The sequence below is a fragment of the Chiloscyllium plagiosum genome, unplaced genomic scaffold, assembly GCF_037043375.1.
Source record: "Chiloscyllium plagiosum isolate Xiang-an unplaced genomic scaffold, Cpla_swu_hap1 HiC_scaffold_32, whole genome shotgun sequence".
NCBI classification, from domain to species: domain Eukaryota; kingdom Metazoa; phylum Chordata; class Chondrichthyes; order Orectolobiformes; family Hemiscylliidae; genus Chiloscyllium; species Chiloscyllium plagiosum.
Window position 1 is genome coordinate 1,593,237 of NW_028270170.1, and position 18,321 is coordinate 1,611,557.

At 42.0% G+C, this 18,321-nt stretch overlaps 1 protein-coding gene across 3 annotated transcripts in view; it reads left to right on the forward strand.

The window, feature by feature from the left end:
- The window catches only part of LOC122539702 (zinc finger protein Aiolos-like), a 228,060-nt gene that overhangs the window by 167,058 nt on the left and 42,681 nt on the right, over window positions 1-18,321 (forward strand). For all 3 annotated transcript variants that reach the window (XM_043674701.2, XM_043674703.2, XM_087977701.1), the window contains exon 6: window positions 11,172-11,288. In XM_043674701.2, the coding sequence (XP_043530636.1) occupies window positions 11,172-11,288 (117 nt within the window). The remainder of the gene's footprint in view (window positions 1-11,171; window positions 11,289-18,321) is intronic.

An 18,321-nucleotide genomic window follows, 5' to 3' on the forward strand; every position in this document is an offset into this window, starting at 1 on the left:
TCTTAAGCAAAGATATTAAGGGATAGGGGCCAAAAGCTGTTGTATGGAAAGAACAGATATTGCTGGAAAACCTCAAGATGGTGAGTGGTTTAGAGGGTAACTTGAAGATAGGCATTCCCAAGTATCTGCTGCCCTTATCCTTCTACATGGAAGTGGTTGTGGGTTTGGAAGGTGCTATCTGAGGATCTTTGGTGAATTTCTGCTGGGCATCTTATAGATAGTACACAGTGCTGCTACTGAACGTTAGTGGTAGAGGGAGTAGATGTTTGTGGATATGGTACCAATCAAACACGCTGTTATTTTCCTGGATGGTGCCCAGTTTCTTGAGTAGTGTTGGAGCTGCACCAGGCAAGTGGAGAGTATTCCAGCACACTCCTGACTTGTGTCTTGTAGATAATTGACAGGCTTTGGGGAGTCAGGAGGTGAGTTACTCACATTCCTAGCCTCTGACCTGGTCTTAAAGCCATTGTGTTTATGTAGTGAGTCCAGTTGGGTTTCTGGTTAATGCTAACCCCAGGATGTTGATAATGGGGAATTCAGTGATGACAACACCATTGAATGTCATTTGGCAGTAGTTAGATTGTCTCTTATTGTGATGGTCATAGCCTGGTATTTGTGTAGTTCAAATGTTACTTGCCACTGTCAGTCCAAGTCTGGGTAATGTCCAGATCTTGTTGCATTTCAGCCCTCTCAAAATGAATGTTAATATGAGGTCACAGACTTGTTTGCCGAGCTCATACGTTTTTTTTGCTGACGTTTGGTCACCTCGCTAGGTGACGTTGTCATTGCCCCTGGTGAAGCATTGATGGTTTGTCCCGCCTGGTATTTATGTGAGTATATTTTCTGGTACTTCCGATTCTATATCTAAGTGGTTTGTATTATGGGGTTCAGTTCAATATGTTTATTAATTGAGTTCCGGTTCGAGTGCCAGGCTTCAAGGAATTGTCTTGAGTGTCTCTGTTTTGCCTGTGCTGGGATAGTTACATTGTCTCAGTTAAAATTGTGTCCTTCATTGTCTGTCTGTGTGGAAATGAGAGAGTACTGGTCGTATCTGGCAGCTGATGTTGGTGCACTCGGATAGTAAGTTTTCTTCCTGTTTGTCCTATGTCGTGTTTTCCACAGTCATAGAGTCATTGAGATGTACAGCATGGAAACAGATCCTTCGGTCCAACCCGTCCATGCCGACCAGATATCCCAACCCAATCTAGTCCCACCTGCCAGTACCCGGCCCACACCCCTCCAAACCCTTCCTATTCATATACCCATCCAAATGCCTCTTAAATGTTGCACTTGTACCAGCCTCCACCACATCCTCTGGCAGCTCATTCCATACACGTACCACCCTCTGCGTGAAAATGTGGCCCCTTAGGTCTCTTTTATATCTTTCCCCTCTCACCCTAAACCTATGCCCTCTAGTTCTGGACTCCCCGACCCCAGGGAAAAGACTTTGTCTATTTATCCTATTCATGCCCCTCATAATTCTGTAAACCTCTATAAGGTCACCTTCAGTGTCCAACGATTCAGGGAAAACAGCCCCAGACTGTTCAGCCTCTCCCTATAGCTCAGATTCTCCAACCCTGGTAATATCCTTGTAAATCTTTTCTGAACCCTTTCAAGTTTCACAACATCTTTCCGATAGGAAGGAGACCAGAATTGCATGCAATATTCCAACAGTGGCCTAACCAATGTCCTGTGCAGCTGCAACAAACCTAAAGAAGAAAGCACTACATGACCAAACACGATAGTGACCATACTGCAGGGTATCTTGTTAATTATGTTCACCCTGTTGGGTGTGAGCGCTGAGTCTTTAACTTTTGTGAGGAGCTGGTGAAAGGTGTTTACTGGTTTGTGGGTCACTATGATTCCTCGGGGTCTAAGTAGTTGGGTAGTCATTTCCAATATGTCCTTAATGTACAGTATGGTCACTATCGTGTTTGGTCATGTAGTGCTTTCTTCTTTAGGTTTGTTGCATAAGTACTGGCAGATAATACTCTTGGGGTAACCGTTCCGTTTAAATCCCTTGAATAAGTGTTCGTGTTCTGCCGCCTGGAGTTCTGCGATGCTGCAGTGCGTCCTTGCTCATTTAATAATGTCCTAATGCAGCGCCATTTGTGGATGCTGGGGTAGTTGGTTTATAGTTCAATAACTGGTCCGTATGGTTATTCTGCCTGTACACACTGGCCTGGAGTTCACCAGTAGGTGTACATTCCGCTAATACATACAAGAATGTTAATATTGCATTTGCCTTCTGAATGCCAACTGCATGTTAACCTTAAGAGGATCCTGAACTAGGACCTCTACATCCCTTTGTGTTTCAGAGTTCATAACCTCACTTTCCCACATTGTATTCCATCTGCCAGTTCTTTGCCCACTCTTCTAGCCTGTCCAAGTCATTCCATAGCCTCCCCACTTCCTCAGCACTATCTGTCCCTCCACCTATCTTTGTGTCATCTGCAAACTTAGCAACAATGGCCTCAGTACGTTCATCCAGATTGTAATGTATAACATGAATAGTTGTGGACTCAACACTGATCCCTGAGGAACTCCACTAGTCGCTGGCTGCCATTCCTGAAAAAGACCTGTTCATCCCCACTCTCTGCCTTCTGCCAATCAACCAATCCTCTATTCATGCCAGTACCAACACAGTGGGATCTTATCATATTTAGCAGCCTCCTATGTGACAACTTGTCAAAGGCCTTCTGGAACCCAAATAGATCATGTCTACTGGCTCTCTTTTGTCTAACTTGCTAGTTACCACCTTAAAGAATTCTAAGAGATTTGTCAGGCATGACCTCCCCTTGACAAAGTCATGCTGACTCAGCCCTATTTTACCACGCATGTCCAATACTCTGTAATCTTATCCTTAGTAACAGACTCCAAAATCTTACCAATGACAGAGATTGGGCAAATCAACCTATAATTTTACATCATTGGCTTCCCTCCTTTCTTAAACAGTGGTGTTACATTCACCATTTTATGGTCCTCTGGGACCCTCCCTGACTCTGGTGACTGCTGAAAGATCACCATCAATGTCTGTACAATCTCCTCAACTATTCCCTTCAGAACTCTGGGATGGAGTCCATCTAGTCCGGATGATTTATTCACCTTCAGGTCTTTCAGCTTCCCCGGCACCTCCTTAGTGATAGCCAGTACACTCACCTCTGCTCCCTGACTGGCTTGAAATTCCGGCATGCTGTTGGTGTCTTCCACCATGATGACCAAAGTAAAGAACATATTTAATTAAAAAAACAAAAATTGCTAGAAAAAGCTTAGCAGGTCTGGCAGCATCTGTGGAGAGAAATCAGCACGAACGTGTGAGGTCCAGTGACTCTTAAAACATATTTAGTTCCTCTGCTATTTATTTGTTCCCCATTCTACTTCTTCAGCCAAATTTTTCAACAGTCCAATGTCCGCTCTTGCTTCTGTCTTATCTGTTATATATCTAAAATAACCTGTTGTAATCTTCTTTCATATTGCTAGACAGCTTTCCCTCATATTTCATCTTCTCCCTCCTTATTGATTGTTTTATCTGTCCTCCGCTGGTTTTTATGGAGAGGACACTCTTCCTAGCATGCTGCTGAGTGCAGACTACTCTTCCCAGTAAAAACCAAACCCATGCCCTTTAGGAAAGGAAATCCACTCTCCTTGGCTGGCCTGGCTAACGTGACTCCAGACCTACAACTTTCCTTTGTGCAATTCAGGATGGGCAATGCTGGCCCAGCCTGTGAATAACCCCCTGCTATCCTATGATTGAATGTTTTTTAGAAAACGAGTTGAGAAGGCAGAGAGACATATACCCCATAACCTGATCTTAGTACAGAAGCACAACATTGTGACTCCATCTTCAGAGAAAACAGTGGATGGAATTGGATGTTTTTGACATTGGAACATACCACCATTTGGAGAACTGCCGGAAAAGCCTAAAGGCTTCCACGGGGGAGGTCCAACTGTCAGGCATTTAACCCAGCCAAATTAGCCTTTGTGGCAGATTCTGAACCCAGGGGCTATCCAGGGTGTTAACAAAACAAAAGTTCACTATATTCACATTATTGCTTCCTTATTCCTGAATTCTGCTTCTATTTCACCATATCCAGTGCAACATATTGATTCCCTGCCAGAATATTGGAGCTTCTTTGTCCCCTACCCACTTTTGTTCATTATCGTTTGAACACACAGTATTTGTGGAACCAGTAATTGATATTGCTTGCCCCCAGTGTGGCTGTTGATCCTTTGCTGCTGTCGTGGCCTGCATTCTGGTCTTTGACCCTTTACCTCAGTCAGGTGCTTTCGCTATGTTCCTCAATTTTAAAGAAGCCTGGGAGGGCAATGAAATAAATGATGAGCTGCGAGATAGGAACTGGTGTGTGACTGTTGGTCTGCTGTCCTTAACCAATCATTGTTGTTGATTAGCTATGTACATTGCTCACTTCCATAAATTGTGTGTCATTTGTTCCCCAAATATTATGTTAAACTTATTTATGCTGTGTCACCATAAAGTTCTTTCAATTGTCTATAGATGGCCACTTTTACAATATGAGGCTGTTGTGATGTCACAGTCTGCAAAAGCAGCCTGATATGTAGCAATGTCCACTGAGCTTTGTTGTCCCAATACAGCATGTTTACTGATAATTTTTGTGGTCTCTGCTAAGTGTGGTATGCTACTCATCTTGAGTGAACACTTTATTTAACTAGTTCATGTTTGTAGTGAATGAAATCGCTAGTAGAGACTTGAAACTTTGCCTGTATGCAACCCACATTGTCTACAGCCGGATAATTGTGGTGAATTACATCCAAATTAGACATTTTTTATTGTGATACTGTTGTTACTTGCAGAAAAAGGAAACTTTTTTTTAAAGTAAACTCTATTCTGTGATAGATTCCAGCCTTATCAGCTCTCACAGACAATTTGAAACCACAGAACTGTAAACATGATTGTTCAAGCCAGCAACATTCTCTTCAAAACCCAGTCTTAGAAAAACTGAGACCAGAACTTGACTCAAGGTTTTGATCTGTTGGGCTTTCTGATTTAACATTTTTCTCCCTCTCCATCAACAGTTCCCTGACAAAAGCAGAACTTTAAACATAAACAGGATGTGAAATCTAACTTCTCAGATATTGCAATCCAGATTAAGTAAAATTTCTATTGCATGAAAATATTGATATGCTATTGCCCTGTTCTAACAAATCAAACATTGTGAGTAGGGGAGGCATTGATGTCGTGTTAATGTCACTGACTAGTAATCTAGAACTTTCGGGTCCTAACTGTTTAATACAAATACCTTGCACCTGGTCAAAAAGTAGACTCTACATAAACGTAGACTGTTAGAGTTTGGAAATAGACCATTCAGCTCAGATGTCTTGCACTGGTAGAGCACGCTAAATTTGAACCAGTTGGGCAATTTGCTTTGTAAAGAAGGACCAGTGAATGTGTTTGTTTTTGGATTTTCAGAAGATTTTTGATAAGGTCCCAAGGTGCATTTTATGAGAAAAAGTTAAGCTGTTTGTACTCTTTGGAATTTAGGAGAATGAGAGGAGACCTTACTGAAACAAATAAGATTCTTAGGGAGTTTGATGGGGTAGATACAGAGGGGTTATTTACCCCTGTAGTTGAATCTAGGACCAGAGGATATTATCACAAATTAAGGAGGTGTCCATCTAAGACAGAGATGAGGGGGATTTTTTTCTCAGAGTTGTGAAATGTTTTACCACTGAGTGTTGTTGAGGCTGGATTCTTAAGTACATTAAAGATTGACATTTTTTTTGTCTCCTTTTCGATTTGAATAAGGTTATTGGCAGTTTTCCAATCTCTGGGACTTTTCCAGAATCCATTCTTGCAAGATTACTACCATTGCATCCCAGTTAGGAAATCCTGCCCATCTTTGGAAGTGAACTGGACGATCCACTGTGCTGATATTAGCAAGGTGTAAATGCAACATTTAGTAGTGAAACCAGGAAACACTTTTCCATACAAAAAGTAGAGTCAAAAAGTGTGGCGCTGGAAAAACACAGCTGGTAAGGCAGCATCCGAGGAGCAGGAGAGTTGACGCTTCAGGCATAAACTCTTCTTCAGGAAGGGCTTAGGCCCGAAATGTTGATTGTCCTCCTCCTCGGATGTTGCCTGACCAGCTGTGCTTTTCCAGCACCACACTTTTTGACTCTGATTTTCAGCATCTGCAGTCCTCACTTTCTCCATACAAAAAGTAGTAGCACTCCAGAATCCCGTTGCACCTGCCACACTGTTTGAACTATATTCCAGCAAAAGAATTGTGAGTCAACTCTTAATAATAGTAAAACAATAATATTTGTTTATTTGACACAATTAATATTAGAACAACAAATACACTATGAGCTAATAATAAATAAATCTACCTTATGCTTTAACTTAACTTTGATCATGTACCACCACAGTAGACCTTGGCTAGTCTCCACATGGTGATGTGCTCTGGTCTTCTTCCGATGGTTTCAGAGGTGCGTTCTCTTTTGGTGGTTATTCTTGAATTACTGCCCTCCAGTTACCGTTCAAGTTATTGTGCCTGAGGGGGGCGTTGCAGTGATTGTTACACTCCAAAGGCTTTGCGTCTTTTTGGGATCTTCGCGGTTCACCAATGGATTGATCAGGATCGTTCAGACCCAACCAGGTATTAGCAATGCGATGGCAGGGCAGTCCTTAGGCACCCATTCCTGGAGATGCTGGGTGCATGTCATCCAAATAAGGGTGTGAGGTGCCTCAGTGTCTGGTACACACCTCGATGTTTCCAATCGCCCTGAGGACAGAAACATATAAAGTTAAAAGAGAAAAAGTATAACATAGCTAAGATAAGTGGGAAAACTGAGGACTGGGAAGCTTTTAAAGAGCAACAGAGGATTACTAAGAAGGAAATACGCAGAGGAAAAATGAGGTACGAAGGTAAACTGGCCAAGAATATTAAGGAGGATAGTAAAAGCTTTTTTAGGTATGTGAAAGGCAAAAAAATGGTTAGGACAAAAATTGGGCCCTTGAAGACAGAAACAGGGGAATATATTACTAGGAACAAAGAAATGGCAGAGGAATTAAATGGGTACTTCAGATCTGTGTTCACTTGGGAAGACACAAGCAATCTCCCTGAGGTAACAGTGGCTGAAGGACCTGAACTTAAGGGAATTTATATTTGCCAGGATTTGGTGTTGGAGAAGCTGTTAGATCTGAAGGTTGATAAGTCTCCGTGGCCTGATGGTCTGCATCCCAGGGTACTGAAGGAGGTGGCTCGGGAAATCGTGGATGCGTTGGTGATTATTTTCCAGAGTTCAAGAGATTCGGGGTCGGTTCCTGAGGATTGGAGGGTGGCAAATGTTATACCACTTTTTAAGAAAGGTGGGCGAGAGAAAGCAGGTAATTATAGACTAGTTAGTCTGACCTCAGTGGTGGGAAAGATGCTGGAGTCTATTATAAAGGATGAAATTACTGCACACCTGGATAGCAGTAACAGGATAGGACAGAGTCAGCATGGATTTATGAAGGGGAAATCATGCTTGACTAATCTTCTTGAATTTTTTGAGGATGTAACTATGAAGTTGGACGAGGGAGATCCAGTAGATGTAGTGTACCTGGACTTTCAGAAAGCTTTTGATAAAGTCCCACACAGGAGGTTAGTGAGTAAAATTAGGGTGCATGGTATTGGGGGCAAAGTACTAGATTGGATTGAAAATTGGTTGGCTAATAGGAAACAAAGGGTAGTGATAAACGGCTCCATTTCGGAATGGCAGGCAGTGACCAGTGGGGTACCGCAGGGATCCGTGCTGGGACCACAGCTTTTTACAATATATGTTAATGATATAGAAGATGGTATCAGCAATAACATTAGCAAATTTGCTGATGATACAAAGCTGGGTGGCAGGGTGAAAAGTGATGAGGATGTTAAGAGATTACAGGGTGACCTGGACAAGTTAGGTGAGTGGGCAGATGCATGGCAGATGCAGTTTAATGTGGATAAATGTATGGTTATCCACTTTGGTAGCAAGAACAGGAAGGCAGATTACTACCTAAATGGAATCAATTTATGTAAAGGGGCAGTACAGAGAGATCTGGGTGTTCTTGTACACCAGTCAATGAAGGCAAGCATGCAGGTACAGCAGGTAGTGAAGAAGGCTAACAGCATGCTGGCCTTCATAACAAGAGGAATTGAGTATAGAAGCAAAGAGGTGCTTCTGCAGCTGTACAGGGCCCTGGTGAGACCACACATGGAGTATTGTGTGCAGTTCTGGTCTCCAAATTTGAGAAAAGACATTCTGGCTATTGAGGGAGTGCAGCGTAGGTTCACAAGGTCAATTCCTGGAATGGCAGGATTACCTTACACTAAAAGACTGAAGCGACTGGGCTTGTATACCCTTGAGTTTCGAAGATTGAGAGGGGATCTGATTGAGACGTATAAGATTATGAAAGGATTTGACACTCTGGCAGTAGGAAACATATTTCCACTGATGGGTGAGTGCCGAACCAGAGGACACAGCTTACAAATACGGGGTAGACCATTTAGGACAGAGCTCAGGAGAAACTTCTTCACCCAGAGAGTGGTGGCTGTGTGGAATGCTCTGCCACAAGGGGCAGTGGAGGCCCACTCTCTGGATTCATTTAAGAAGGAGTTGGATAGAGCTCTCAAAAATAGTGGAATCAAGGGTTATGGAGATAAGGCAGGAACAGGATACTGATTAGGAATGATCAGCCATGATTATATTGAATGGTGGTGCAGGCTCGAAGGGCTGAATGGCCTACTCCTGCACCTATTGTCTATTGTCTATTGACGATGTCCATGGCCTCCATTCAACTCCAAATTTGGTTGTGTTTTGTAGGGTCTGCAGCTACCAGGTTTGTTTGCAAACTTTCTGTTGACAGTTGCGGCCTGCCTGGATTCTGCAGCATGTTGATAAGCATAGTCATTTTGGTCAAGGCTAGTTTCCATTTCCCAGCATGCTTTAGTCCTTGTCCATTTTTCATCAAATCCATCATAAACTTTATCATTTTGAGCAGTCCATCCAGCCATAATTCGCTCTCCACTAAAATGGTGGATGTTAAGACTGAAAGAATTTTGTTTGGTCACAGTTATACAAGGAGATAGAGCTAAAGCAGATAAGTAGAGTTGTGATGGTACAGTTGTTCGAGGCCTGTCATCTCGGCTCCAGGTTATCTCTGCAGGAATTCCGCAAGCTAATGTCTTAGGCTCAACCAAGTTTAGATGCTTCATCAATGCCCATTGCAAGGACAGAAGTGGAGATGTTTGTTGATAATTGCACAATGTTTAGCACCATTCACAACTCCACACATACTGAAGCAGTCCATGTTCAAATGCAACAAGATTTGAACTCTTATCCAGATTTGGGCTGACAAGTGGCAAGTAATATTTGCACCACACAAATGCCGGGCAATGGCCATCTCAAAAAGAGACTATCTGACCACTGCCCCATGCCATTCAAAGGCATTATCATCACTGAAAACCCCACTAGCAACATCCTCGGAGTTAACATTGACCAGAAACCCAACTGGACTCGCCACGTAATCACATCGGCTACAAGATCAGGTCAGAGGCTAGGAACACTGCAGTGAGTAACTCACCACATGACTCTCCAATCACTGTCTACCATTGACATGGTGCAAGTGAGAGTGTAAAGGAATAGTCCCCACTTGCCTGGATGTGTACAGATCCAACAATACTCAAGAAGTTTGACATAATCCAGGAGAAAGTAGCCCGCTTGATTGGCAACACATCCATAGCATTCACTTCCTCCATCACTGACATTCCACTAGCAGCAAGCTGTACCATCTACAAGATGCCTTGCAGAAATTCACCAAGGCTCCTTCGACCACACCTTCCATCTAGAAGGACGAAGGCAGCAGATACATGAGAACACCGTCCCTTGTAAGTTCCCCTGCAAGTAACTCATCATCCTCACTTGAAATATGTTGCCATTCTTTCAGTGTTGCTGGGTCAGAATCCTGATATGTTCCACTTAATGGCAATGGCACACAGACTGCAGTGGTTCAAGGAGGCAGCTCATCACCACCTTCTCAAGGGCAGCTAGGGATGGGAAATAAATGCTGGCCAGCCAGCAACACCCACTTTCCATGAGTGAATTAAAAAAAAGATATTGATCAGCCATAAATGAACACAGAAGCACCTCAAGAGACTGAATGGGCTCCTCCTGTTCCTATAACAAAGAGTTGCAAAAACAATTACAGTGGAAGAAAATGAATGGTTTAGAAGGTTTCTGGATTACAAATAATAAATTAGCTTCATGAGTCATAGAGATGTACAGCACGGAAACAGACCCTTTAGTCCAACTCGTCCATGCCGACCAGATATCCTAAATTAATCTAGTCCCATTTGCCAGCATTTGGCCCATATCCCTCTAAACCCTTCCTATTAATAAATATATTCAGATGCCTTTTAAATGCTGTAATTTTATCAGTGTCCACCATCTGGCAGCTCATTCCATACATGCTACACCCTCTGTAATATACTGCCTAATATACTACTTCTCCACACAGCATGTTGTAAAAACATTATTGCTTTGCATCATCCTCATGTAAAAATTGCCATAATTAACTTCTCAAGGCACCCTGGGATTGGCAATGAATATCAATTTTGGCAGTGCCATTACAATCTGAGAATGAATTAACAAAAAACACTCTGGATAAAATTGGGTAGACAAATTTTATGGTAGAGGATTAAAAGAAAAGAAAAATTGTGACAACTAGCTCAGGGACATAAGGATTCCAAAGTCCAAATACAGAAAAAACTGATATAACAATGAATTGAGAAGTGTTGTGGTTTGCTGAAATGGCAGGTTTCTTGACTGAAGAGAACTGGCCACATGATTATGATTCCATCTTTTGATGCTGCCACTAATGTGAAATACCATCATCAAAGTTACTGGTCTAAAGTATTAAATCCTTAAATCTTGAACTTAAGGGTTAGAAGTGGTTGTGCTTTAATGCTGCACACCATTCTCTCTTCCTGAGTGACGCTTTATTAACATGCACAGGGAACTGTTATTTATACCATGATTGCTATTTACTGAGAATTTTTTTGTTAACTGACTAAATATAAAAATATTACTGCTATTAATAGCTCTTAACTCATATGTGTTTACTTTGTATTCCTGTGAGATGTCTCACTATTTGCATATTTTCATTGCAGTTGATAAGCCCTACAAGTGTAGCTTCTGTGGACGAAGCTACAAGCAACGTAGCTCCCTCGAAGAACACAAGGATCGTTGTCACAGTTACTTGGAAAGTACAGGTCTCTGCACACCAGGTAAGATGGATATATATTTATGTATTTTCAAAAGGTGTATGGAGTTTCTTTTAAAAGTTCTCATTTGTCCACTGGTATCAGAACACTCCATTTTCTTTTGTAGCCCAGTTTATTAAAGAAATTCATTCTCATTGGAGATTTAGTTAAACCTGTCAGGTTCATATAAAGACAAGCAGGAAATTCTGCCAGTGTCCTGGCCACTGAATTCACCACAGAAAGACAGATCTCTCGTTACTTAATTGATTGTAGTAGCACATTGCTGTATGCAAATTGGCTGCTGTATTTCCTCCATTGTTACAGTGACTATGCTTCATAAGTACTTCATTGGCTGTAAAGCACTTTGGGACAGCTTGTGGTTGTGAAAAGTGCTATATAAACAAAAGTCCTTCTTTTAATATTTGTGGTTAAACACCTTGTAAACATTCAGTGTAGCAGTTTTCCTTCCAAGCCTGTTCACCCTCTATTCAATATCGTGTACTTTTTCCTTCTAAACTTTTCCTTTGACTATTCGGCACAGATACATTCCTCTAAATTTACCAAAGTTGGGAAGCTAACAAATTATAATATTCTGCTTCTAAGCAAGTGCAATCCTTAATGTGTCCCAAATATTAGACCAAGTCACAGCTTGGAGGATGCACACAGTGACTATTTCTGGGTGTAAAGTATCAATTTTTGAATACTTCCCACATTGGTGGCTTACTATACCGTTACAATTGAAAATATCTCTTTTCCTGTCAATTTAAGGAATTCCTGTGGATTATCTGAGTATTTATTTATCTGAATGCATACAGGGATGGCAAGGATGGTACTAAGTTATAATGTTAATTTGGAGAACTGATGCAGACACAGCACCATAACAGTTCTGGTTCTGTTCTGCCACTCTGTGGTATGATGCGAAACTTTTCTGAAGTGCAAAACATAGGGTACAAAGGATCAAATAATAACTAAAATATAGACTCAAAATGTACACCTTAGTTTTGAACTTCCTCCATGGCCTCCCCCTGCTCTGTTTTGGTATCTCCATCAATTTTTAGCAGCCCTGATTTTAATCATTTCATTGTTGGTGGCTGTGGAATTATCATCATGTCTCTCTTCCTCATTATCATTCTCCTCTCCTTTTAACCGCTCCTTAAAAGTTAACTCATTGTCGAAACTCATTTTATGTCACTTATTGTCACATTTTCTTTGATAAAACTCATCAGATATGCCTTGGGGCTTTTTATCAAGGGCAGAATCTTCCTCCTGAGAAGCAGCAGGGAAGGTAGTTACATGTCCCAAATGTCTTTGCTGCAGCCACCAGCAGGAGATTCTGCTCCATCTTAAAGGTGTTATTTTAGTGCAAATTACTTGCATTAATATGATTATCAACAAAATTCATCGTTTTTGCTTATAGCTCACAGCCATTTTAAATTTCGCTTTCTCCCTCTGGGAGAGAATCCCAAAGATTCCCAACCCTGCAAGTAAAAAGATTTCTCCTCATCATAGTATAAGTGGAATCTCCCTTATTTTTAAATTGTGTTCCCCTAGTTAGAGACTTGCCCATGCAGGGATATTATCTACCCTATCTACTCCCTTAAGTATTTTGTAAATTTCAATGAGATCACCTCTCATTCTTTAAAGCTCGAGAGAACACATGCCTAGTCTGTCCAATCAGATGGAGGTTAATTTGGATAAATGCAAGCAATTGCATTTTTGTAAAACAAACAAGGGCAGGACTTATACAATTAATGGTCTTGGACAATTTTGTAGAATAGAGAGACTGAGGAGTTCAGTTACATAGTTCTTTGAAATTTGTGTCTCAGGTAGACAGGGTGGTTAAGAAGGGGTTTAGCACGTTTGCCTTCATTGTTCAGACCTTTGAATATAGGAGTTGGGATGTCATGTTGAGGTTGTACAGGATGTTGATGAGGCCTGTTCTGGAGTACTGTGTGCAATTTTGGTTGTCCTGCTATAGGATGGATATTATTAAATTGGAGACAGTTCAGAAAGATTTACCAGGATGTTGCCGGGAATGGAGGAGTTGAGTTATAAAGATAGACTGGGACATTTTTTCGCTGGAGCATAGGATGTTGAGAAGTGACCTTATAAAGGTTTATAAAATCATGAGGAGCATAGGTAATGTCAATAGCAAAGGTTTTTTTCCCCCAAGGGTAGGGGAATTCAAAGATAAGGGGCTGGTTTTAGGATGAGAGGGGAAAGTTTTTTAAAACTACATGAGGGGTTAACTTTTTACACAGTGAATGGATTTTGTGTGAAATGAACTGCCAAAGTGGTGGGTGCAGGTACAGTTACAATATTTAAAAGACATTTGGATAAATGCATGAATAGGAAAGGTTTAGAAGGATATGGGCCAAATGCAGGCAAGTGGGACTAAAGTTCAGTTTGGAAACGTGGTCAGCATGGACCGAAGGGCTTGTTTCTGTGCTGTATGACTCTATGACTGTCTTCATAGGACAGCCCTGCCATCCTGGAAACATCGAGAAAGTGAAAACTGCAGATGCTGGAGATCAGAGTCGAGAGTGTGGTGCTGGAAAAACACAGCCAGTCAGGCAGCCTCTGAGGAGGAGGAGAGTTAACGTTTTGAGCATAATACATTCTTAATGAAGAGCTTATGCTTGAAATGTCAACTCTCTTGCTCCTCGGATGCTGCCTGTCTGGCTCTGCTTTTCCTGTGCCACACTTTTCATCCTGGGAACAAGTCTGGTGAACCTTTGTTGCACTCCCTCTGTGGCCATAATATCTTGCAGTGGTTAGCACTGCTGCCTCACAGTGCCAGGGACCTGGGTTCAATTCTTGCCTCAGGCAATTGTCTGTGTGGAGTTTGCACATTCTTCCCGTGTCTGCATGGGTTTCCTCCAGTTTATTCCCACAGTCCAAAGATGTGAATTGGCCATGCTAAATTGCCCGTAGTGTTAGGTGCATTAGTCAGGGGTGAATCTAGGCAAATGGGTCTGGGTGGGTTGCTCTTCGGAGGGTTGGTGTGGACTTGTTGGGCCGAAGGGCCTGTTTCCACACTATAGGGAATCTAATCTAATCAAATAAAGAGACCAGAGCTGCACACAGTGCTCCATGTGCAGTCTAACCAATCTCCTATGCAACTGAATTAAGAGTTCACTACTTGTGCACTCAAATCCTTTTTCAAGCTTTACAACGTAATGCTTTTTATTTACTTTGCTTGCCTTTCAGACTTGTTCCAGAATTTGTTGCCATATGTTTTTATGTGTGTCTCAAGTTTATTGATTAATTCTGTTTCAAAGATCAGTATGATCTTGTCTCAGTTTGTTTGGAACTCCTGACTGAGCAACTGTGATGTTATGATTACTTATAAAGGTGATGTTTTGTGAGTGTGTAATTAGTGGGAACTCTTTACTCAGGTATATTTGGAGGCAGAATTACTGCCCATGGTTTGCCAAAAATTGTGGGCAGTAACCAAGTTTCCGAAAAACCCTTCTAGTGGGTGACGCACTCAACCAGCAGCAGTGACGCAGAAAATTATCCTATGATATCATTCTAATTCAGATTGTCTGTTTAACAAAAGGTTGGTTATCTGTGATTGGTTTTTGCTCTTTACACCAATTGTGTTCTTTTTACTTAGTTGGTTTAACATTTTTGTTGTGTAGAGGTTAATAGATTTGTGTAAAATTTCTTTATTTAAAACTTGTGTAAAAACACTATATACAATGGGAGATTGGGAAACTGAAGATGTACAAAGGAGAAAATTAAAAGAATAGGGACCATTATCATGTACTGTCAGTTTTGGTTCAGTGCTAGCACTATTGCCTCTGAGTCAGACCGTCCATGGGTTTGAGCCTGATTTGAAGCTTCAGAATTTAAGCACTAAACCAAGACATGGGGTTGAATCATACTTCTTTTTGTTCAGCCTGAGTTAAATTGTGTTTTTGGGGCGTTTCTGGCCATGAGGCCTGGCAAGTTTTCTCACCATACAAACCAAAATTCTGCTTCATTGATTATGTACTCTGCCCTTATGGCATTTGTCATGCTTGATTTCTACACTATCTTATCACATGACATTCCCAAAACAACTCAACACTCAGCAGATATCCCAGAATTCATCAACATCCCTTGAGTCTGTGCCATTTTGAAATGCTCATTTTCAATCACTCTCAGTCCGGAGCTGCTGTCCGTAGTGGCTGACATTTGCCCCAGACATAGAGGCAGGGGAAGTTGCTGCCCTGCTTTGTTGGCAGGGACCTGATGATCCTGCTGGATGGGGTGGTGCAGAGTCAGAACTTCCTCTTCCCCCTGGACCAGCCATGCATAATACAATGCCAGACCATGTCAGCCTGGTCTAAGGTTGCCATCTGAGCTAAAGCAGTTTCAGTTACCTGGGGGATTGTCCAGCATTATAAGAAGAATGTCAATGTCCCTCTTCTGTCTGCCAGCAGAAGTGCTGCCATTCTTTCTCTGCTATCTCACACAAACACTTTCTCCTACTGTTCTACTGCCCACCAAAGCTCATGCTCAACCACTCTCACTATTGCCTGCTATATTTTGCCCACTCACCCTCACCCTCACCCCAACCTCTCAAAGCCACTAATCCTGCATTGCCCTCTGTGCTGCCTACTCACTTAGTCCGAACACCTCCCGTGAGTACCAACAGTAGCAGATGTGCCACCCACTTTCATCTTCTGTAATACCTGCCTCACTCTCATTCCAAAAAACAAACAAACAATCGCAGAAGTTGGAAATCAGTATTGTTGGAGAACCTCAGCAGGTCTGGCAGCAACTGTGGAGAGGAAGCAGAGGTCCTGAGGCCCTTCTCCACTGGACTCGAAACATTAACTCTACTTTCTCTCCATAGATGCTGCCAGACCTACTGAGGTTCCCCAGCAGTTTCTGTTTTTGTCTCTCTCATTTCATGTGGAAAACAGCCCAGAATAGGAATCAAGATCAGTGGTGTGCTGCCTATCATTTGACTATTCACCCCTTATCAGGAAAGCATCCTGACTGACCACCCAGGAGGGACCTGAACTGGTATCAGAGACTCTCTATGTCAAGACGTTTGAAGAAAAACCAAAAAAAAACTGCAGATGCTGGAAATCAGAAACAAAATCAGAAATTGCTGAAAAAATAAAGCTTTCTCTCACAGATGATGCTAGACCTGTTGAGCTTTTCCAACAATTTCTGTTTTTGTTACCCCGATCAAAGGCTGGCCTCCTTGTCTTGACAGAGATCTGCTGGCAACCATGCCAACCTACTGGCTTCATGCCAGGCTTTGGCTCTGCATTAAACAGAATGGCAAAACAGCAATATTATGAGCCTGGCAACTCTGAATGAAGAGTCAAATTGCGAAAAGGTACAACAATGCAAGGCAGGGATGATGTGAGCGTCCAGCTCCAGTTAAAATGAATGATTGCTGTGACAACAAGCAAACCACTCAGAGTTGCTGCCTGTTCCAGTCCAAGAACTGGGTGTGTGTCCCAAGTGCACAGTGTCCACGCTAGTTGTTGGTCCAGCCAGAGGTGCCACATTAAAGTGAAATGCATTGGAGATATGCTGTGGGTTCTTAGAGGCTGGCACATGTCAAATGCCAGTGTTCCATGACTTAGGGTGCATGTAGCCAGTGTTGAGAGTATGTTGCTGGAAAAGCACAACAGGTCAGGCAGCATCCGAGGAGTAGGTCAGGCAGCATCCGAGGAGCAGGAAAATTGACATTTCGGGCCGGATTCCTGATAAAGGGCTCCAGCCCGAAACGTCGACTCTCCTGCTCCACGGATGCTGCCTGACTTGCTTGTTTTTCCAGCAACACACGCTAAACTCTGACATCCAGCATCTGCAGACCTCACTGTCTCCTGCATGTAGCCAGTGTCTATTGAGCGTGCGCTGAAATGTTGGTATCTGGTTTTCAACAAGGAAGTCATTCGAAGTAAGCAGTAAGCTGAATTCACCATATGCATTCTCTGTTACATGTTGCGTCTTCTTGACATCTAGCTTGTTTGGCAATTTGGCAAGGTGGAAGGCTGAATATTAATGAGGCAAGTTGTGCTGTTAACAGGGTTTTTTTAACATGCAATAACCAGGGTGTAATGACAGCTCATCACTGCCAAGTGAGAATCTCACTTTGCCACGGTGATGCAGTGGGTTTCTCCTGATGTTAAGATAGGCCTCACTGGACTAATTGCCCAATTCTTCCATACATCTTGCCATAGCCTGTCTCACTCACACCCCAATAATATTCTACCCTTGGTCTGCACTCTCAGCTGGATGTAAAAAAATCCCACTGTTTTGACAAGAACACTTTTACTAACATCCTAACATGATTAAGATAAAAAACCTTGTCATCTATGCAACTTTGTCTGTGTACTGGCCAACACATTTAATGAATCATATGTTACTGCAATTCAAAGCATTAAATTGGCTGTGAAATGCACTAAATAAATGTTATTTCTTTTATGAGCATGAGACATAATAAAGAATGTATCAGAAAGTGGTAGAAGATAAAATCTAAACTTGGAAATATAATTGTCTGTCAGATTACAGGGTTATCTTGTACCTACCAAGGAAAATAGAAGTGCCGGAAAACTGAAGCAATGTTTAATCATGTGACGTAATAGAACAGAATTACTGAGAACGTGTCAGGTTCACTGGTGTCCTTCAAGCAAGGAAACAATTCTGAAGAAGGTCACTGAACTCGAAACGTTGACTCTCATTTCTTTCCACAGATGCAGCTAGACCTGCTGAGGTTTTCCAGCAATTTCTGCTTTTTGTTTCTGATTTCTAGCACCAACAGTTCTTTTGATTTTACCAAACTTGTCAGTTGTGCCAAATTGCCACAAAGTAGTCAAGTATGAATTAAACCATATAGATCACTTGCCCCTCAAAATGACAATCTACACCCACCACTGTCAACTTACTAAGACTTGGAGGCACGAGCCAAAACTGGGAGGACCTGTTCCACAAGCTAATCAAGAAATAGTCTGACATAGTCAAACTCATGAGAATTATAGCTTACAGGCAATCTACCTGACAGTGTGGAAAATTGCCCAGGTTTGTCCTTGATACAGAAGCAGGA